This window comes from Staurois parvus, unplaced genomic scaffold (assembly GCF_062004578.1).
Source record: "Staurois parvus isolate SC_StPar_1 unplaced genomic scaffold, SC_StPar_1.0 ptg000012l, whole genome shotgun sequence".
Lineage (NCBI taxonomy): Eukaryota > Metazoa > Chordata > Amphibia > Anura > Ranidae > Staurois > Staurois parvus.
The window spans coordinates 7241627-7265433 of NW_028317808.1; the positions used below are offsets into that span (position 1 = coordinate 7241627).

A 23807-nucleotide genomic window follows, 5' to 3' on the forward strand; every position below is an offset into this window, starting at 1 on the left:
ACAACTATACCCTGGCATGGACTCCCCTCTGGATCATCAGTAGAATGCAGCACCTCTCACCTCCTCCTTAAATGGCTCTGTGGGTGGTAGGCATCCGTATCTGTGCCACAGCTCAGAGATCACTTCCGGGGCGGGAGGTTTGTTCGCGGCATCTTCCCAGGAAATGTGTACGGATGCCTACCACCCACAGAGCCATTTAAGGACGTGAGAAGTGCTGTATTCTACTGATGATCCAGAGGGGAATCCATGCCAGGATATAGATGTCCATAAGAGGATCCAGCTGACCTACTGAGAAATTGTGTTCTCAAATGCGTAACGTTATTGCGCATCTGGTGAGTGCGCAATTTTATTATTTATATATCACTAGAAGATAGAAAGAGGATCACCTCTAAGATCTTATATTGGAACTTCACGTTTATTATCATTTATACATATGGCCTTTGTCACTTTATCAGTACTAGTAATCACTTTAAAGAGGATTATTTACACTGTGTCACTTTATATATCTATCAGTATTGATTTACCTGTCACTTTAATTAGCACTATCTTCACTTTAAAGACAAAAGTTGAAGAGTAACATCATTATTGTTTCTCGCTGGTTTTTGAATGTATTGCACTTTATTGCATTGTAGAGTTCATATTGATTTCAGCGCTGCCACCTATAGCACTCACTTCTGTGTTTTATGCCCAGTCCCTACATATTACTTTCTGAGCTTTGAGCTTTCATTAGGAATGTTAGTCATTTCATGCTGCAGGTCAAAGTAGGTGAAGCAGGTAGGACCCTTGTGTGTAATTCAAATCATTGCTCCTGACAGTTTTAGTGAGTTATTAGCACATATATTATATTTGGGCAGTTCTGCCATATCTATATTTCATAAAAAGAGTATTGTGTAAGCCTGAATACCTCTTTAAGATTTATTACTATCTGAATAGTTACTATACATTTGAGAAAAACAATTTTGATCATTCATAAGACATAGCAAATGCTGGCCATATAAGTGCTGTAATTACCGTAAATGACAGGAATGTCTGTTCCCAACTGCTTCACAACAAATCCGAGTCATTCAGTGAGCAGCTGGACTAAGCCCTTCTATGTGTGTGGTACATTAAAAGACGTGTGGCTCTGAAGTGTGATCCTGATATTACATAGGAGGAACAATATGTTTTTGTGTTTTTTTCTAGGACAAATAAAGTATCAGTCAGTTTAGGTGGTCATAGATTAATCAAATTTCTGCCAGTTCAGCAGGGAATGGCCTAGTTTTAATCAGTGTGTGGCCAGCCCTGTTCAACAGAATAACCAATTGGAAAACCTTTGTTGATCAGTGATTGCAGCCAATCGGCTTCAGCTGCTGATCCATGTATTTTGACAGTACCACTGTCAGCATACAATGTCCAGGCAGGGGGGATTCCTCCATCTACCATGTTTGTGTAAATGGAGAAATTTTCTTTTATTTTTTCATTCGGTCCACTGAAAAAAAAAAATCACCTATGGCCAGCATTAGTAACTGAAAAAAGGTTGCATTATTCCTAAATGTTTTTAGGTGTTTTAACCTTGATTTATAATCAATAAAGAGTTGTACGTTGCAACTCATTGCAAGTTTCTCCTTATCTTGAGGGTGAACATACGAGGGTTCTTCAAAAAGTTTCTGCACTTTTTTTAATTCTATTATATATATATATATAAAAGTGTGGAAACTTTTTAAAGACCTCTCATATTAGATAGATTAATTAAAAATATATTTATAAATTTATGAATACGTATTTTTGAGCTGTTGTAGTCACACAGTGATGCGTGGTGCATTCTTCTGTAATTGTGTCATTACCCAGAATCTCCATTGAGATGTTGTTCATAGTAATAAACTCATTGTTGGATGGGAATTATTGCTGATTATGTAATTCTTTACTGTCAGTACAGAAAAACATACAGTAGCATAATTATAAAGGGGTCATTTGTTTGTCATTTATTTATTGCCAGGTCTCCATCAGATCTTTTGTTATAATTTTGAGGTATGTTTGCAGGATTCCTTCATGTGGCAAATGCTACCATTTGGCACTCATCTGGATTTCCCATTTATTAGAAAACTGTATTTTGGTAGCTACAGTGGATATAAAAAGTCTACTCACATTTGTTAAAATATCAGGTTTCTGTGATGTAAAAAATGAGACAAAGATAAATTATTTTAGAACTTTTCCCACCCTTAATGTGACCTATAAACTGCATGACTCAATTGAAAAACAAACTGAAATCCTTTAGGGGGGAGTAAACATAAAAAACTAAAATAATGTGGTTGCATAAGTGTGAACACTTTCTTATAAATGGGGATGTAACTGTGTTCAGAATTAAGTAATCACATTCAAAATCATGTTAAATAGGAGTCAATGCACATCTGCCATCATTAAAGTGCATCTAATTAACCCAAATAAAGTTCAGCTGTTCTAGTAGGTCTTTCCTGACATTTTCTTAGTCGCATCCTACAGCAAAAGCAATGGTCCGCAGAGAGCTTCCAAAGCATTAGAGGGATCTCATTGTTAAAAGGTATCAGTCAGGAGAAGGGTACAAAAGAATTTCCAAGGCATTAGATATACCATGGAACACAGTGAAGACAGTCATCATCAAGTGGAGAAAATACGGTGCAACAGTGACATTAGCAAGAACTGGACATCCCTCCAAAATTGATGAAAAGATTAGAAGAAAACTGGTCTAGGAGGCTGCCAAGAGACTTACAGCAACATTAAAGGAGCAGCAGGAATATCTGGCACGTACTGGCTGTGTAGTACATGTGACAACAATCTCCAGTATTCTTTATATGTCTGGGCTATGGGGTACAGTGACAAGACAGAAGCCTTTTCTTACAAAGAAAAACATCCAAGCCGGGCTAAATTTTGCAAAAACACATCTGAAGTCTCCCAAAAGCATGTGGGAAAATGTGATATGGTCTGATGAAACCAAGGTTGAACTTTTTGGCCATAATTCCAAAAGATATGTTTGGCGCAAAAACAACACTGCACATCACCAAAAGAGCACCATACCAACAGTGAAGCATGGTGGTGGCAGCATCATGCTTTGGGGATGTTTTTCGTCAGCTGGAACTGGGGCCTTAGTCAAGGTAGAGGGAATTATGAACAGTTTCAAATACCAGTCAATATTGACTCAAAACCTTCAGGCTTCTGCTAGAAAGATGAAGAGGAACTTCATCTTTCAGCATGACTCAAAGCATACATCCAAATCAACAAAGGCTTCACCAGAAGAAGATTAAAGTTTTGGAATGGCCCTGCCAGAACCCAGACCTGAATCCGATCGAAAATCTGTGGGGTGATCTGAAGAGAGTTGTGTACGGGAGATGCCCTTGCAATCTGACATATTTGGAGTGTTTTTGCACGGAAGAATGGGCAAATATTGCCAAGTCAAGATGTGCCATGCTGATAGACTCATACCCAAAAAGACTAAGTGATGTAATAAAATCAAAAGGTGCCTCAACAAAATATAAGTTTATGGGTGTGCACACTTATGCAACCATATTATCTTAGTTTTTTATTTTTACTTTCCTCCACCTATAAGATTTCAGTTTGTTGTTCAACTGAGTTGCACAGTTTATAGGTTATTATTATTAATATACAGGATTTATATAGCGCCAACAGTTTGCTCAGCGCTTTACAAAATAAAGGGAGACAATACAGCGATGATACAGTTCAATACAAGAGGGTTAGGAGGGCCCTGCTCCTTGGAGCTCTAAGAGGGAGGGGCTGCTCCTTGGAGCTCTAAGAGGGAGGGGCTGGTGGTACAAAAGGTAATAACTGTGGGGGATGAAATGATAGGAGGAATAGAAGATTCCGGTATTAGATGAAGAAAGGATAGGCTTCCCTGAAGAGATAAGTTTTCAGAGATTGCCTAAAAGTGGGCGATAGTTGGATACATTGGGGTAGAGAGTTCCAGAGGATGGGAGAGGCTCTGGAGAAGTGCTAGAGACGAGCATGGGAGGAGTGGAGAGGACGGTTTGGGTGATATTTGGAGACAAAATTGATGATGTAATTTGGGGCAGCATTATAAATGGCTTTATATGTTATTGTTAATGTTTTGAATTTTATTCATTGGGCAATGAGAAGCCATTGGAGGGATTGGCAGAGAGGGATGGCAGATATGGAATGGTCAGTAAGGTGGATGAGTCTGGCAGCAGCATTCATGATAGACTAAAGAGGGGAGAGCCTGCGATTAGGTACGCCAATGAGGAGGGAGTTACAATAGGTTACATTAAAGGTGGAAAAAGTTCTGAAATGATTTATCTTTGTCTAATTTTTTTACTCCACAGAAACCTGACATTTTAACAGAGGTGTATACACTTTTTATATCCACTGTATCTCAGCATATAAAATATAATGAACATTAAGGCTGCTAGCATCAATATGTTTTTAACATTTGCTTTATTCCGATTATTAATTGTTGACTTTATCAGTAATTTGTGAAGATCCTGCTTGCGCTTGCTCATTCACCACTATATACACTGCACCGGAAGTGAACATTTTAATCTGAAATATTTGTTTGCCTATGCCAGCATTTGCATTTGCTAACAAGAAAATGCAAATCTTCTTTGAATGTATAGAGCAACTGCAGACTGCAAATGAACCCAGGCAAAAATAATAAGCCTAAATGTGCCTGCTATTAATAAACATGCCCTATGGGTATAAATCCACACTATGCAATAGTATATCTATTGGCAAAGGGGCTTACATGGACCCAGAAACTCTAATTTAAACTGAATTTGCACTTTACCCATGAAGTGCAAAACATCAGGCTCACTTTGATGACACCCCTGTAGTTACTTACTCACCTTTTCTTTGCTTCATCATCACTCCCTTTGCCTGGGGAAGCAAAAAAAAAAAACAATACCCAGTATTTTCTGCCATGACAGCACTGATGCTTGGTGATTTGGTGCACCCAGCATTGTTACAAGGAAAAAAGAATATGTCCTCAGCCCTATATGACCATCTTCTTGCTTCAACAGGTGAAGAGATTGGTGCAGAGTAAAGTGTAGGTAAGTATAGGTAGCAGAGTGGACTGGCACTAATGTGAAATGTTGCTCTGCATAACCAAACACACAGGTTCACTATAAAGAGCTATTATTTTTGCAATACTGCAAATGCTAGCAAAATTTTAACACTTGCAGTTTCCATGTATCGTGAACTTTTGGGCAACAGTCAACAGATTCCTTTGTTAGATATGAGTTCATTTGAAGGAAACCTTTCCTGAGAGAACATTAAAAGCTTGATGTCATCTCATTCTGCAAATGCTAGATGTCTGGATATCATGCTAAACCTCTGACCTAACCCAGAACAAGTAAGCAGTTAAGGACTGCTGAATTTACTATACATTTCTGGAACTGTATACTTTATCCGGATCATTGTTTCAAAGTACTGAAACTAAAGGGTCAGCATAACAGTCAGGCAAGTAGCATGGTCAGAAGCTCAGAAAAGGCAGCCTCCATATTTATTTTAGTAGTTTAAGTTTAGTTAAAGTTTACTTAGAACAAAACTTTAGATTGAAGATCACATCAGAGGTCTGCTACATATTTAAAAGCCTGTGCGGCCTTGTGTTTTATACAGCCACAAATCCTCTTGATTGCTGATATCTCAATACTTTGCAGGATGTGAAGATTTCTTCTAGAATTATTTTGTTCCTCTAGCTACACATGAAAATTTGAATAAATGGTTCTTTGTTAATGACAGTAAATTTCATTTATTTTTAGGGAATCCGCTGTCCCAACTCTAACAGCCCTTCCTTCTGAGCTCGTCCTGGACAGATTACATCCAAACCCAATGTACCAGAGAATGCCTTTGCTTCTTAACCATAAACTCATAAGCCTTGAATATCCTAGGAACAATATAGAATATGTCAGAGACATAGGAGAAGGAGCATTTGGGAGAGTCTTTCAAGCCAGGTAACTATGCATTCATTGTTCAGTACCTATGTATCATGTGTTTCCATACTCTATCCCTTTGAATGAAGTGGATTTTATACAGGGCATCACCTACTGTTCCCAACCACAAGGATACTTAGCAAAAACTTGACTTATTGGAAAATAAGTGGTTTAGGATACACTTTTTCAGATGTTTTCTTTTTGTTACCATTTATGTAAAATATATAACAGAAAGCAAGTTTTTTTTTTTGTTTAATAGTAAAAATTCTTATTGTGTAAGCAAGACAGTAAATCTCACAGCAAAAAAATAGGAATACCGAACACAGAGGTACAACTCACATTACAGTTTTTGTAGTGAAGAGTTACAGCACATTGTACGTACCAAACAGCAAATAAGGAAAAATCATACCTGGCATGAGATAAAGAATAAAATGAGATTGAGACTGCCTACCCAGAGGGAGGGGGGAATCCCTCTGAGAGAGTAGCCTGGTATAGCTGTGCACATTGATATTATGATGTAATGTAACCTCTTGGTCAAGGTCCTGTCTATGCACTTTTTTTCTTTTCATTTTCCAAAACAGAACTTTAGCATAACTAGAAAAAAAGGATAACCTGGTTTCACGACAGTGATCCAGGTACTAGTAGTAAATAGCTATCTGACTCATGCCAAGTGTTACATCCTACCATATATATGTAAAAGTTGCAAAGAAGTAAAGCAGGGTGGAAGAAGGAGAAAAAAATGGGGGGATGGAGGAAGGAAGGGGAGTTAAAAAAAATTCTGCAGCTGGGTCCCCTGTGCCTGGGCCACCACGCCACAGCCCATATAGTCCACTCCAGCTGCTCAGAGCCAATGCAGTCCCTGATGGCTGTTGCTAAGGAAGTGCAGAGGACACATAGACATTGTAGTCACTGGAATATTGGAATTTGTGCCAATAATACAGTACAGAAATTTTACAGAACTTTTCTACTTTTTGCTAAGTTCATTCACCACAGTGATCCACAGAGTTTTGCAGCATTTAGTAAGTGTATCAGAAGAGATTTCTTGTATCTACGCTGCGAGAGCGAGGTCAAATGGAGTACACAGTTCTCGGGTTTGTCTTCCAAGCATATATTGGTCAATTTGAAGATAAGGTCCCGAATCGAGTCCCAGAAGTGGAGGATGTGGGGACACATTCAGAAAGTATGTAGCATGGTTCCATTATCTTGTTGGCAACACCAACAGTTCGGAGAGACTGTGTAAAAGGGTAGGTACCCTGTACCATCGAGTTAGCACTTTATACCTTGACCCTTGGGGGTTTATTTACTAAAGCTGGAGAGTCCAAAATTAGACTCCCTTCTGCATAGAAAGCAATCAGCTTCCAGGTTTCATTGCCAAAGCTTCATTGAACAAGCTGAGGTTAGAACAGGGGTGGGCAAACTTTTTGACTTGAGGGCCGCAATGGGTTCATATATTGGACCCGGGGGCCGGACCAAGAGTAGATGAATGATGTGTATGTGTCATCCATAGTAAGTATAGTAATATTCCCCCATAGTAAGCATAGTAATTAATCTCCCATATAGTAATTCATCCCCCATAGTAATTCATCCCCCATAGTAATTCATCCCCCATATAGTAATTCATCCCCCATAGTAATTCATCCCCCATAGTAATTCATCCCCCATATAGTAATTCATCCCCCATAGTAATTCATCCCCCATATAGTAATTCATCCCCCATAGTAATTCATCCCCCATATAGTAATTCATCCCCCCTATAGTAATTCATCCCCCATATTAATTCATCCCCCATATTAAGTCCCCAAGTCCCCCCTGTGTCAATTCACTTACCTTTGCTCCGCGCGTTCCTCTCGCCGTGTTCCCGCGCCGTTCCGGTGTAGCATGAAAATCTGTCTCCTATGAGGATCTGTCCCCCTCGACGTATCTGCACATGTGCCAGTTTCAGGCATTAGCAGCCGATCGGCGATCTCCGGCACATGCGCAGATACGTCGAGGGGGACAGATCCTCATAGGAGACAGATTTTCACGCTACACCGGTCTTCAGGGCGGACTGTGAGAGGAGCCTAGCGGGAGCCTAGCTCCGTGGGCCGGATTAAAAGGTCCTCTGGGCCGTATACGGCCCGTGGGCCATAGTTTGCCCATTGCTGGGTTAGAAGCTGATTGGTTTCTATGCAGAAGGGAGTCTGATTTTGGACTCTCCAGCTTTAGTAAATAAACCCCTTGGAGTCTACTGGTGATTGAGGAGCAATGTGCAAAGTCACAAGATCCGTTTTCTCTGTGGATTTGTAAACGACAGATCTAAGTCCCTTTCCCATCTTTGTATGAAAGGTGTACATAGCCTTCTGGTGGTTTACACAGAGTGGAATAAGTTTTGGAGAGAGCATGGTGCAGAAAGGATGGGTCCAGACAGTAACCCTCAAAGGTTGTGACTGAGTATCTAAGTGTTTTCCCACCAGGAGGGGATGTTAGAAAACTGGGTCACAAAAAATGGGCTCAGATGCGCAATAGTTATACGCATTAAGTATCACATCCAGGGTTTCCTCATCAGATATGGGTCTGGTCAGGGTTAAGGTACTCCTCCCTCAGGATAGTAGTCAGCAAATGCCCAGTAACAAATTACTCGGATCCAGGTAACCAGAGGTCCCTTTAAGGGATGGGTAGAAGAGGCTGCCTGCTTACAGGATAACTTCCTTCTCTGGATAAGACTGATGGATAGGCAACTGGATCACAAAAAACGGGCTCTCAGGAGATACCAGCACTCAGCGCCCGTTTTTTGTGATCCAGTTGCCTATCCATCAGTCTTATCCAGAGAAAGAAGTTATCCTGTAAGCAGGCAGCCTCTTCTACCCATCCCTTAAAGGGACTTCTGGTTACCTGGATCCGAGTAATTTGTTACTGGGCATTTGCTGACTACTACCCTGAGGGAGGACCACCTTAACCCTGACCAGACCCATATCTGATGAGGAAACCCTGGATGTGATACTTAATGCATATAACTATTGCGCATCTGGTGAGTGCGTAATTCTGCCATTTTTCATGGAGCACCACCACTGAATTTAACCAGTCACCTGGCACCTTAGAATCACACAGACTGTCATTTATACTGAACTTTTATTACCAGTTTATCGTCATTTTTATTTATTTATTTATTTCTTTGATTGGAATTATAATTTTAGCGCTGCACTAACTTATCTATTCTATTGTAAGGTCTATGTTGGTTGCCTTAAGTGCTTAGCTGCTGATTGGATAGCGCTCACTTTTACTATTTTACTATAGAGTTTACAGTACAGCCCGTGTTTGTTTTCTAGTAAACCAAGTGATAGACAGAGGAACGGAAGAATACTCTTTTTCTGACTTTCTTTTTACACACAAGAAGGGTGTTAGTGGGCCAGTGATAGACACAACTTCCCTTGCTTTTTGCTACAGTAAATTTTTAGAAGGAAGAAGGACCTTTGAAAAATCTTACCAACGCTGCCTGATAGTGAAATCTAATATCATCTAATCTAACATCATAATGTCACTTATGCTCCATGGGCAGGGTCAAGAGGAGACCTCAGGATGTGATGCACCTTTCTGTAATAATTTGGAATCTTCTAAATCAAGCAACCCCCTTTAATATGGAACTCAAACTTTAAATAGCTCTCCTAGTATATAAAACATCTGGTGTATTATTTAAACGATGGCAAGACATACATTTTACATTTTTCTCTTACATATGCACTATGTCTATCTCAGATTTACATTTTAATACCATTTGACCATATGTTCATGTCTATAAAGTACAACATCTATCAGCATAAGTCAAATCATCTCCTTCTGCTCCTATTAAAATATTTGTCTTGTCTTACTTTAAACACATTCTTGTTGCTAAAGTTAGCAACCTCCTTCTCTCCTCTAGTGCAGCATTTTGCCTCCTGAGACGTAATTCTGAGTTAAGTGCCAATAATATGTCATCCAGCAGCATTCTGTTAATGCTGTTTGCAGCCTGCATATAGTCAAGAAGCTTGTCAATGCAGGAAATAAGGGTCATCCCATTTATTAAATCTCTGAAGGGGAAGTACTAATTGGCCAACATGCAGCTGATAAACATATACTGCTTAAAGGCTCAGTCACAATTGCCTGTTCCCATGTATTGTGTTAAAGTGTTACTAAACCCAGGAACCTGCATTCACTCTATCTGGTCTGTAGGAGAAGTTTTCTTTCTGCTCTAGGAGGATGCAAAACCCCTGACCCTCTGTCTGGACAGTGCTGATTGGCCTTGTGCTGATCACATGCACTCTCCCCAGTAAAAAAATAACCCCTCTAGCAATACACACTAAACTGAGCATGTGCATGTGGCTACGGGTTCAGTCCAGGAACGGACTGGCCATTCTAGCACATGGGCACTGCCCGAGGGCCCTGGGTCAGTAGGGGGCCCCATGAAATGCCCCTGGTACATTTTATAGGCTTTTTTTGAGTGTGGGTGAGGACATAGGGGCCCCATGATCCCCTATTGCCCGAGGGCCCCATAAGTTGTCAGTCCGCCCCTGCATGTGTCTCTCTGTATTTAAGGAGGGGCGAGGACATAGGGGCTCCATGATCCCCTATTGCCCGGGGGCCCCATGAGTTGTCAGTCCACCCCTGGTCCAATCTGTCTTATCAAGTGGACATTTGAACAAGAGAAGGGGTAGAGAATCAAAACCAAACAGCCTTTTTACACAATGCAGAGGATTAACCCCTTAGGTTCCACAGTGAGTATAACAAGCATGCTTTACTGCATATACAGACTGCATTTACTGTTGTTGGTTTAGTAACACTTTAATGCATGTACGTTAACACACAATATGTCATTTGCTAACATGCATTGTGTTAGGGAATCATTTTGAATTAGCTTCCAACACATATAAATTGTCTAAAAAATGGAAATTCTTCATTTTTTTTGGTGCAGCACACCATGTAGTGATATTGTGTTACCATGCGTTATGCTGTAGTGCTGTGTTGCCTTAAAAATGAATGGCAATGCAACATGCTAACACCCATAACATGTGTTATTACTATTATGTTTTAAGTCCAGGCTTGTAAAATCCATGACTCTCTCCATAGATACACTAGAGAAATGAATGTAGACACAAAGGGACAGGAAGTGTGTTATTTGAAAGATTACCATGTATAGATGAAGGGAAAAGTCCGAAAAATGAAAATGTATGTAGCCACTACACTTTAGTATTAATGGCTTTATTTGCTGTTCATTTTTTAGAAATAGGATGAAAATAATTGATCTTGAATAGTACCATCCCAGCACACCAGCCATAATGACTGATATTCTATGGCAGAGGTTCTGCCATATTGAAACCAGCCCTAATGCCTTTCATATTTGGGCAGATTGGTGTCCTTTTTCACAACACCATCCCAATGTTGATGCAGGCTTGGCTTCTAGCCAGTTCCTTTGCAGGTAGTGTGAGAATCCTGGGCAGAAAGATAACTCAGTATTCCTTTCTCTGATCCATAACATACATGTATACAGGTTTAGGGTTCTTTCACACGGGCGTTCCGTATGTCTGTTTTTCATCTGTCCGTTTTCGGATGAAAAATGGACCCCCATGTATTTCTATGGACTTGCGAATATAAACAGATGAACATCTTTTTACATCTCTTAATGTCTGTATCCGTCAACATCTGTTTTTTTGAATGGAAGAGAACCCTATTTTTCTTCTGAAAAAAAAAAAAACCGTAACGGACGAAAAACGTATGTCAACGGATGTAAACGGACCAAAAATGGATGTAAATGGATGAAAACCGATGAAAAACAGATCTAAACGGATTAAAAATGGATGGAAACCAATTTAAATGGATGAAAAACGGATGAAAAAATGGAAGAAAAATGGATGAAAAAATGGATGAAAAACGGATGAAAAAACGGATGAAAAAATGGATGTAAACGGATGAAAAAACAGATGTAAACTCATCAGTTTTTTCTTTGAAAAAATGTGACTGAACTGATGAAAAAAAAAACGGAACGCCCGTGTGCAAGGACCATTATAGTACAAAGTCTTTAGTAAAAACAAACCAAACCTTTAGACACTACAGTAGCACAGTAAGGGCACTCTGCTTTATTAGTCCCATGGTTGACCTCCTCTTCCTCCAGAAACTCTGACAAGGATATCAGTTGGGAGAACAAGCCTCTGTATCAATTCCAACATTAGGATGACTATCTAAAATAAATTTGCTGTGATAACTGGACCCTTGAACACGTTTCATTTAATCTTATTTTATGCTTTGGGCTGGAAGTGAAATTACTTTAAAATTCCATATGATTTTCACAGTATAAATGTCAAATCTGAAATAGAAGTTACCTCTATTTTTTCTGCACTCTCCATAACATTTTTCCCAACGCCTTAAAGACTAGAGATAAGTGAATATATCTGGGTTGGATTTGCAGGGGTTCATCAAACCCAACTTGCAGTCCAAAAATTGAGAATCCTGTGTAGAAAGATAACTCATTATTCCTTTCTCTGATCTATAACATACATGTATACAGGTTTAGGGTCCTTTCACACAGGCGTTCCGTATGTCTGTTTTTCATCTGTCCATTTACGGATGAAAAATGGACCCCTGTGCATTTCTATGGACTTGCAGATGTAAACAGATGAACATCTTTTTACTTCCATTAATGTCCGCATCCGTTAACATCCTTTTTTTTGAATGGAAGAAAACCCTATTTTTCTTCCGCCAAAAAAACCTGGAATGGACGAAAAACAGAGGTTAACAGATGTAAAAGGCCCAAAAGGGATGTAAACAGATGAAAACGGACATTAACGAATGAAAAACTGATGTAAACAGATCTAAACAAATGAAAAACGGACGTAAACCAATGTAAATGGATAAAAAACGGACGTAAACAATACTGAGCTCAGTCGGGTTACAGTGCACACCAGTCGCTGGTGTGAACAAGCACTAAACCAAATACTGCTGAAGTCTTTGGAGGCAAATCCTAAAGCGTATGTAAGGCTTAAAATTAATACGTAAGTACTTGTTATTTTTTTTTAATATAAACTAACTACTACATGTATCACCTTATGCATCTACACTCTCTTTTGCTAGGAAATACCTGGTGTCCATTCCCCTCCCTCCCTGTTGCTTTCTGACTACACTTCGCACAGAAACAGATCTGTCCTAACATGGTCAGTTTTCCCCTTTCAATGTGAGAGCTTCAAGATGGTGTGGTAAGGGAAAATGGGGGAGGGAAATGCACCAGGGGTGTGTGGATGTGATTGGGCAGTGTACACCTGATTGCTTCCATTTGACAGATGACAGTCAGCTTGTCAGATTTACACACTGTACATCTGCTGCTGCCTACTTATGCCATGTCAGTGGCAGTGAAAGGGTTAAACCGTTTGTGATGTTATAGAAAAGTACAATTCTCATGGAGAGCATCAGTGACACCGTATTCTAGCATCAGATAGTTTGGATGTGTACATTTGGTTTAAATGCAGCAGTGGCAGCGCCCCTATATGATTAATTACAACGGATTGACTTATTTAGGTTTATTTAGATTTAAATTGAGTTTTGGCTATGATACCTGATTAATTATTTAGCGGTAATAGGCCTGAATTGAATGGTGGAATTGGGAGCAACAACAGATCTAAAAGCTAAAGAAAATTTTACTCTTAAAAAGAAAAAGCTAAAGCCCTTAACTTCATACAAATTGGACAATGCACAACAGGTTTTTTTTCTTTTTTCCCAAGCAAAGTGCTGCTAATGAGCACTTTTTCTCCTTCTCAAGTGCTCATAGCAGCCCTTTTTTTCATTTCTTTGCTCTGTATCCCCTCCTATATAATCTAATAGAATGTTTCTTGCCCTTTTCCTCTTACTGCTCCTCAACACAAAGCAGTCACATTTTTTGTGCTGCTCATGTGCCTTTTTCCTCCTTCTCTTCCTTAAGGCTAGGTTTACACCTATGCAGTTTGCGTTTGATCCATTTCTGCAGTGCTTATTTGCAGTGCGTTTTGCAGTTTTGCACATGTGTTTTTGATGCGTTTTGTGTTTTTTTTCCAACTTGTTGCTGGGCAGATTAAAACGCAAAACACATCAAAAACATGTCAAAAACGCACTACATGCTTATCTGCAACATCTTCATTGAAGTCTATTGAACCAAAAACGTCCCTGACCCTTTCCAAAAAACGTACCGGGTGAAAACACGGAGGTTTGAACCTGTCTCATAGAAAATCATGTTAAATGGACTGCTGTGCGTTTCTGAAAAATGCAAAACACAACCGAAAACGCATAGGTGTGAACCTAGACTCAAAAGGAGCTATAATATTAATAATAATACTCACATTCTCTCCAGCACTGCGATGTCCCAGAGCTACCTGCCAGCTGCTGACATCTTCAGCCTGGTGGTTTCCGGGTATTAATCCCTGGTTGTTTCCATTGGTAGGAGCAAGATGACATCACACTGATGTTCAGTCATCTTGACATTATCAAAATTCTACACTGAGCTGCGCACAGTGTATAGTGCAGACAGGCAGGTAAGTTTAATGCATGGTATGTCTTTTCAATTTTTTTTAAGTTAAAGTTCCACTTTAAGGGTTCATATCAATCCTTTTTTTTTTAGTTAAAGTTCCACTTTAAGGGTTCATATCAACCCTTTTTTTTAAACTGTTAATGCACTCTTTCCAGGGAGCATAGCAACTTTTTTTTGGACTGCAAAAGCACCCCTTTTTTTGTGACCTGTGCTACACCACAGTGGCAGGTGCCCAGCTGTCATTATCTTGACCAGGTCAAAGTCAACACCATTATTATACACAGAAGGCCATAACCTGCCCTCCCCCAACATGTAGATTGCCCTATGACTGCAAGAGGTAAGGCAAATGAGGAGAAGGGTTGGGGTGCTAGCAGTGAGGAGGGGGAGGAAATATTTAGAGATGCTTCAAGGGGGATGTCTCACTCCTCCCTGATACAAGGTGAAAAGTGAAGCCTTGCAGCTAAAAAAAAAAGTGGCTAAATGCCTTGTACATGAGAGTAGAGAGAAAAATGTCTTTCCTAGATGATGGATCTTCTGAGTTGTCTGTATGTTGATTAGGGTCTGAGACCTTAAAGATTAATTAAAAAAAGAACAGTCTTATATATTTTAATGTGAAAATACTTTTCTTTACCTCTCTAGTAAAAAGCTAATTTGTAGGCATTACCATTGTTGAGCTCAAGCAATCATCAGCTGCTCTATTCAGTTGTTCATTGACATTGACTTACAATTACCTTAAATTGTTCACGGCCTGATGCACATGACTGTATAACCAGCACCCAGTTCTCCTTTTCCACCTTCTTTCTGTCTCTTTAGGCAGTGACAGACTCGGTGATCCAATACCATTGGTTTCTAGGATGCAGGTGACCAGACAACACATCATGCATGCCATTGTGTGGGAGGGATGGCCAAACAACATTATTGGTTCTTATGGTGCTGGTGGCTGTGCCACTCACACCGTGGAAACACATAAGGCTGCGTGGCTTAGCTATATGCATCCTACCAACCAATGACGCTGAATCACCAGGTGATGGATCTAACTGAGCCTGTCACTGCTTTGAAAAGACAAATAGGGGGTGTAACAAAGGAAATGACTGCAAGTCATGTCTTTGTGTCTGGGGTCCAATGGGGAGGATGCAGTGGCCCATTACACTGTAGAGGCAGGAAGGGGGGATGAATTGTGTCACTGGGAGTAATCCCTACATGCCTGAGTGAGTGAGTACTTGATTTGAATTGAGTGAGGAACACAGGCACAGCTTTGCTGTGTGGGTGCCTGCCTTTGATAGATTATTTTTCCTTCCTAGAAGTCTAGCTGACATGCCTTCTCTCCTTGCATGCCTAGTGATGCCACTTGTCATGGATATGTGCCTAGGGCCAAAGACAAGTGCTTTCAACCAGTGTTCATTTCCTATTTGTCCCCTTGTAAGCAGTGTGGTTGAAAAGCCTTTGAGGGGGCATGCTACCAACCTTAACTCAACATCCACAGCACCTAGGAAAATGAGACAGTGTTGCATGCACTTTGGCCCCTGGAGGATAGGCACTTAGAAAATGTTTAATGGAACCAGGCGGTACACAGTTGACGGGCTATATCAGAAAGAGGGACAGGCAAAAGGTCAGAGCAGGATGTGAACAAGCGTAGTCAGATACAACATGGATTTGAGCCTGGTGCTAGATAATGGACCTATTACTCGAGCAACAGGTGTACCTATTGAATGACCTGACAATGACTCTGCATCAATAACTCAAACCAAACTGAGCTCCAGATTTTAAGAGATGTGAAGGCCAAAGCAAGCATATTTCTTTCCAGCTTATCACATGGAGCCCAAATAGATCAAAGCTCAAAAGTATTTTCTAATTGCCAAAGCAGAAATTACTTCTTTGACTGAGAAAGATAAATAATTTGATGAGAATACACCAGCTGACTTTGCTTAATCAATCCAATGCTTTTTGGCAGAGACACACTTTTTTCAACAAAAAAAGAAGGAAAAAATATGTTATCTATTTATGCAGTTTATTGTATAAGGCCTAAGCGTGTTGAGGCAGCTACTCAGTAACATACTGTTTAGTGAACGATTTATACCTAGTTACATAATTTTCTATCTTGTCTTGTGAAGTCCTACTCACTGTTTTCATTTACTTCTTAGTAATTGCATAAAGATTTTAAAATAAAAATATAAATAAATATAAATATAAAAGAGAGAACATAGCAATGTAAAATTGGCCAACGGCAGGAAAGTTTTAATAAGGATAATGTGAGTGATATAATATAAAAAAATAAGGGAAAAAGATACCAATACAAAAAGGTAGCCTAGGGGTTGACAAAATAATATATAGCTGTCAATTGGTTACTGCAGACAGATACTGGTCTCTAAAAATATTTTTGGGTGTACAGATCTATGTGCACAGTCCAGGCACATAAGAAAATGTACCCAGTTTACCCAAAGAACATAGTTTGTTAAACTAGGTATAAAACCAACAGCTAAAAATCTCACATAAGCCTTAAAGTGGTTCTAAAGGCTCAAGGTTTTTTACCTTCATGCATTCTATGAAGCGCCCCCCCCCCCCCAGCCCCCCAATCCTTACTTGAGCCCCCTCCAATCCAGCGATAGTCACAATGGCAGTATGGGGACTCTTGAGTCTCATTGGCTGAGATAGAATTGGTAGTCCATTTGCTCCCGCTACTGTCAATCATAGTCAGTGAGCCAATGAGAGAGTGGGGGGGGGGTGAGCCGTGGCTCTATGTGTCTTATAGACGCATAGAGCAGTGGCTCAGGAGCTAGTAGGCAGCGATGCCCCAGGGCAAGACAATTTATCTGGGGCACTGCTTGAGGGGGAGGAACCAGTAGTGTCAGCTGGGGAGCCGAAGAGGAGTGGGGCTGCTCTGTGCAAATCTACTGCACAGGGCAACTAAGTATGATGTTTGTAGTTTTGAAAAAAAAATAAAGCTTTAGTGTCACTTTAACTGTTCGTGATACTGGTCATTGTTTAGGCACTTTAGGAGTTATTTACTAAAACTGAAGAGTGCAAAATCTGGTGCAGCTCTGCATAGAAATCAATCAGTTTCTAGGTTTTATTGCCAAAGCTTAGTTGAACACAGGGCTGTAGATATTTTTTTTCTGGGGGGGAGTTCAGCTCGCAGCTGAGATGCATTGTTATTGCCCCCCCAACTTCTCCCCCTTGAAAGAATGAATAGAGGGGTGGAAGGAAGGGGTGGGTGGAAGGAATGAAGGAAAGGGTGGATGGTAGGAAGGAAGAAAGGGGTGGGTGGAAGGAAGGCAGGGATAGGTGAAGGGAGGGGTGAATGGAAGGAAGGGTGGGTGGAATGTAGGAAGGGGTGGGTGGAAGGAAGGAAGGAAGAGAGGAAGGGGTGGGTGGAAGGAAGGAAGGGGTGGGTGGAAGGAAGGAAAGAAGGAAGGGGTGCGTGGAAGGAAGGAAGGGGTGGGTGGAAGGAAGGAAGGGTGGAAGGAAGGAAGGAAGGGGAGGGTGGAAGGTAGGAAGGAAAGAAGGAAAGAAGGAAGGAGGGAGGAAAGGTTACATGGGTAGAAGGAAGGGGTGGGTAGAAGGAAGGAAAGGGTGGGAGGAAGGAAGGAAGGAAGGGTGGAAGGAAGGAGTGGATTGAAGGAAGAAAAGGAGGGGTGGGTGGGTGGAAGGCAGGAAGGAAGGGATGGATGGAAGGAAGGGGTGGGTGGATGGAAGGAAGGGAGGGGTGGGTGGAAGGAAGGGGTCGAATGAAGGGAGAGGTGGATGGGTGGAAGGAAGGAAGGAAGGAAGGAAGGGAGGGAGGGGGTGGAAGGATGGAAGGAATGGAGGGGGGTGGTGGAAGGAAGGGAGGGGGGGTGGAAGGATGGATGGAAGAAAGGGAGGGGGGATGAAAGGGGGGGGGTGGAAGGATGGAAGGAAGGGAGGGGGAAAGGAAGGGAGGGAAGTGGTGGAAGGATGAAAAAAGGAAGGGGGTGGAAGGATGGAAGGAAGGGAGGGAGGGGGTGTAAGGAAGGGGGGGTGTAAGGAAGGGAGGTCAGACTCACCATGACTCCTTCAGAAGCATTAGAGCTGTCAGCTGCTGTGTTCAGTTTCCCGCCCACACATCCTCTGAAGCTGCACAGACTGGAGTGTGGGCGGGCACAGGGGGAGGCAAAGCAGATCCAGCCTCTCTCCCCTCTTCTCCTATTGGTGCAGATGATGGAGGGAGGGGCTTGGCACTGAGAAGAACACAGTGGCAGTGGGAGGGGGGGGGCAGAAAAAAAACTGAACCGTTCTGTGCAGTGGTAGGGGCGACAAGCAATGCCGGGACTAGGGGTGTGTAGGAGGGGTGCCGACAAGCAGTGATCTCCTTTATGGCTTTCAATAAAGCAGCTGGAAGCCGCATCTCCTCCACTCCCTCCTGCGGCTTTCAGCTGCTTCATTGAAAGCCATACAGGAGATTGCTGCTTTTCACCACCCCCACCGCCACCCCTCCCACACACCCCTTGTTCCGGTGCTGCTTGACACCTCCACCTTTGCCCATGACTGGAAATTTCGAGGACTGCAGCCTGCAGGGATAGTTGACAACTCTCCTCTGGGTGGGGGGTTTCATACCCCCCCCCCGATTCTCCTCCCTATCTACGACCCTGATTGAACAAGCTAAAGTTAGAAGCTGATTGGGTACCATACACACCTGCACCAGAATCTGAGTGCTCCTGTTTTAGTAATTTTTCCCCTTTATGTTGTGGGGTGACAAACCTCTGCTGCTGTCTGCTCAATGATCTCTTGCCTGCAGATCATCCAATCACATGCCTTACCAAAGGTAAAATAAGCTTCTGTGCACATTGCCAAGGAATATTACACCGTTTTAACAAATGAAAACGTTCTTTAAAAAATTGTAGTCAGTTGCAGTTAAGAAATATGCCCTGTGAAAAACACATGCAGCTGTTTCTCAGTCAAGTGCATGTGGACAGAAACAGACTGTGAGAAAAAAAAATTGCAGCCAGCAAAAATGTAGAAATACAGTATGTCCTGTGAAAAAACAGCCTGCTACAACTGCTGTGCCTGTGGACAGGGACAAGCATGTGGAGAGGCTGTAATGACGCTGCCAGACATATTTACATCTTTCTTCTCCTTGCCATCAAATTTCCATAAATACATTTTTATATTTAAAGGACATTCAGTAAGGGCTTGCAAGCCCTACACAAATCTTTTTGCATGCACTTTATCAGCAGCACTCCCTATGCTTTCCCCAACCCAACTCAGCACACGGTCAGTATGGCTGCTGGGAACCCACCCTTTTTATAGTGAGGGAATTGCCACGCAACAAAGCCCCCATTATTGATGATTCTTGTACTTGGTTGCTATAGCAGTGAATGGTCGCATTAGTTTGCCATTTTCCTGAACTGCAAATGAGTTGGATTCCCCTCAAACCCATACTCGACCCAAATCTAAGCTCCTCCCTATTAATAACTGTCTGTCTCTACTTACATTTAATTATTCTATAAGGACATACTCTGCTCAATTTTTGTTGCAAGTTGGTAGCCTTAACAATAGTAATTTTCATCCATATGACTGACTTTCCAGTCTGATTGGTTGCCATTGCTGAAAATAACATCTATTACAGCAAATAATTGCTGTTGCTTTCTAACTTGAGTTAGAATATTAGTGTGTGGAAAACCATTGCAAATGGGCCTTTTCAGAAAATTAACCACATATAGAATGAATGAAACTGGAAACTGAGACTGCAAGAAATATAAGCTGTATGGATATTATATGAATTGTCTATTAATGATAAGATGGATCAAAGATCTGAGAAAAACTTTCCAGGAAATTTCAACAAAATCTAGAACAGTCACTTTCCCTTTGCTGGTTTTGACTTTGGACTTGGACAAATGATAAGCTTCTGGTTCATTACACGTGTGCTAAGCAAACATGTCTAGTGGTCTATAAGTTTACTTTCCACGTTTCCGCAATTCATGCTCTTAGCATATTTCTTGCTGTGTGATTCCGGAACCATATTTGTCTTGTCTGTTCCCATTTCTAAGAAACAGAATTATGCTGGGGGTTGAAAGTTGTTGCCTCATTGACATTCAATTTGTATATCACCATATTATTTTCAGAAAGAGTTTATATAAGTATTTGTTTTAAAAATCAGTGCCTAAAAAGAACATTATATGAGTACAAAGAATCAGGATTTGCAAACACTTGCACCTGTTAATAATTGAGTTATAAATTGTTATGATTGAGCACCATCATGTTGCTTAGCAGCTTTGCGCGAACAGTAAACACACATATGGTATTAACAATTAGGGCTGAGCTGCATGTAGCTGGGTTCAGTTTGAAGCAGGTTTGACAAACATTACAAAATTTGAGGTGTCAAATCTGAATCCCATTGAAGTCAAAGGAAGCCAGCTGTTAAAAATCAGTTCTGACCATTTTATAGGCTAATGGAAAAGAATTTGTCAAACAAATGACTTTGATAGATGAGCACTGCCCTGGGGAACATGTACCATAGCAAAAAAAATGTAATTACATTTGACATGGTGCAGCAATTTTAATAATGCTTAAAATGAAATACTACAATTACAAAATTCCTTCATATAACAGCCCTTAACCTGCCTGTGAAGTGGTGCATGTGTACAATGTATACAACTTATTGCAGCAAAACTGACATTTACAAAGAAAAATAGCTATTTAAATTGCCAGCAATTGGCAAATCAGCAGCTTTAATTATGCCTGTAAAGAAACAGCCAGGAATTCAATCCATCTATTCCAGACCCTTGTCCTAGATTTGAGTCTGTTATAGATGTTAATTGGAGACCTCAAAAAAGGGCTTGTGATTCCCACATAGCTCATGCCAGGTTCTTCATATTTGATAAAAAAACAGGCTACTTTCACACTGATATGCCGCAAAAAAAACAGCAAAAATGTGCAGGCCGCACTTTGGTCGCACTTTCTGAGCATTTTTTAAAGGGCACCTGACTTAAAAACTGTACCAAAAGTGCTTCTCAGAGGTGTTTTTGAGGCACAGGTGTTTTCTATTGATTTCAATGGAAAGAGGTGTTTTTGGGGCATTTTTTTAACTGAACAAACATGCTCCAAAGATTCTGCAAGCAGGAGTTTTTACACTGCCTCAGTGTGAAAGCATACATAGGGAAGCATTTTTGTTGAGATTTTCAGGTGCTTTTTTTAACACAAAATCGCTTTTAAAAACTCCTCAGTGTGAAAGTAGCCTTAGAGGTACCCAACTCACAAAAACAAAACAAATTGTGTGGGTCCCCCTCCCAAATGTTCTTGCACAAAAAAATGATTAAAAGAACATTGGGATGCCTCACCAGGATAATCCCCAAAATGTGGGAAAATCTCAAATATTATAAATAGAGATGAGCGAATCGAACCAGGCGAACCGGAATTCGAGTCGAATTTCAGGAAATATTCGATTCGCGGCGAAACCGAAATTTTGCCTACTTCGGGTGCGCGAATCGAACATTTCCCGATCAGCCGGCAAAAGTGTCCCTGCAGTGAGCTCCGCTATTTCTGACAGTTCTCTGACAGAAGGAACACATGTTTAGCGGTTGAAACATTGTATCTATTAGTTTACATTTAGGATACAGATGTTTCAACCACTGTACATGTGAAGAAGCTGTGAGAGAACTGTCAGAAATAGAGGAACTCTGCACATACACTTTTTGCCGGCTTGGAATTATTCTTCTTTTCATCCTACTTCTTCTTCTTCTTCATCTTCATCCTCAGAAGAAGAGGATGAGGATGAGGATGAAGAAGAAGAAGAAGAAGTAGGATGAAAAGAAGAATAATTCCAAGCCGGCAAAAAGTGTATGTGCAGAGTTCCTCTATTTCTGACAGTTCTCTCACAGCTTCTTCACATGTACAGCGGTTGAAACATCTGTATCCTAAATGGAAACTAATAGATACAATTTGTATCTATTAGTTTCCATTTAGGATACAGATGTTTCAACCGCTGTACATGTGAAGAAGCTGTGAGAGAACTGTCAGAAATAGAGGAACTCTGCACATACACTTTTTGCCGGCTTGGCATTATTCTTCTTTTCATCCTACTTCTTCTTCTTCTTCTTCATCCTCATCCTCATCCTCTTCTTCTGAGGATGAGGATGAAGAAGAAGAAGAAGAAGTAGGATGAAAATAAGAATAATTCCAAGCCGGCAAAAAGTGTATGTGCAGAGTTCCTCTATTCTGCAGATACACTTAGAGGAGCTCTGCAGATACACTTAGAGGAGCTCTGCACATACACTTTTTGCCTGTTTGGAATTAATCTTATTTTCATCCTACTTCTTCTTCTTCTTCTTCTTCTTTATCCTCATCCTCAGAAGAAGAAGAAGAGGATGAAGAAGAAGAAGAAGAAGAAGAAGAAGAAGAAGAAGTAGGATGAAAATAAGAATAATTGCAAGCCGGCAAAAAGTGTATGTGCAGAGTTCCTCTATTCTGCAGATACACTTAGAGGAGCTCTGCAGATACACTTAGAGGAGCTCTGCACATACACTTTTTGCCGGCTTGGAATTAATCTTATTTTCATCCTACTTCTTCTTCTTCTTCTTCATCCTCATCCTCATCCTCAGAAGAAGAAGAAGAGGATGAGGATGAGGATGAAGAAGAAGAAGAAGAAGAAGAAGAAGAAGTAGGATGAAAATAAGAATAATTCCAAGCCGGCAAAAAGTGTATGTGCAGAGCTCCTCTAAGTGTATCTGCAGAGCTCCTCTAAGTGTATCTGCAGAATAGAGGAACTCTGCACATACACTTTTTGCCGGAAACCGCTGTATGGAGGGAATGTCCCAGAACTGTCATAAATAGTCTATTTCTGACAGTTCTGGGACATTCACTCCATACAGCTGTTTCAACCGCTGTATGGAGGGAATGTCATAGAACTGTCAGAAATAGACTATTAATGACAGTTCTGGGACTGTCCTTCCATACAGCGGTTGAAACATTGTATCTATTTGTTTCCATAAATGGATCCATTTATGGAAACAAATAGATACAATGTTTCAACCGCTGTATGGAAGGACAGTCCCAGAACTGTCATTAATAGTCTATTTCTGACAGTTCTATGACATTCCCTCCATACAGCGGTTGAAACAGCTGTATGGAGTGAATGTCCCAGAACTGTCAGAAATAGACTATTTATGGCAGTTCTGGGACATTCACTCCATACAGCGGTTGAAACATTGTATCTATTTTTTTCCATAAATGACATTCTGCAAATACACTTAGAGGAGCGCTGCAGATACACTTTTTGCCGGCTTGGAATTAATCTTATTTTCATCCTACTTCTTCTTCTTCATCCTCATCCTCATCCTCATAAGAAGAAAAAGAAGAAGTAGGATGAAAATAAGAATAATTCCAAGCCGGCAAAAAGTGTATCTGCAGCGCTCCTCTAAGTGTATCTGCAGAATGTCATT

General features: G+C 40.8%; 1 protein-coding gene across 1 annotated transcript in view; it reads left to right on the plus strand.

The window, feature by feature from the left end:
- MUSK (muscle associated receptor tyrosine kinase) overlaps nt 1-23807 on the plus strand; it is a 214889-nt gene that overhangs the window by 161089 nt on the left and 29993 nt on the right. The window contains exon 15 of the mRNA XM_089674715.1: nt 5742-5933. Within this exon, the coding sequence (XP_089530841.1) occupies nt 5742-5933 (192 nt within the window). The remainder of the gene's footprint in view (nt 1-5741; nt 5934-23807) is intronic.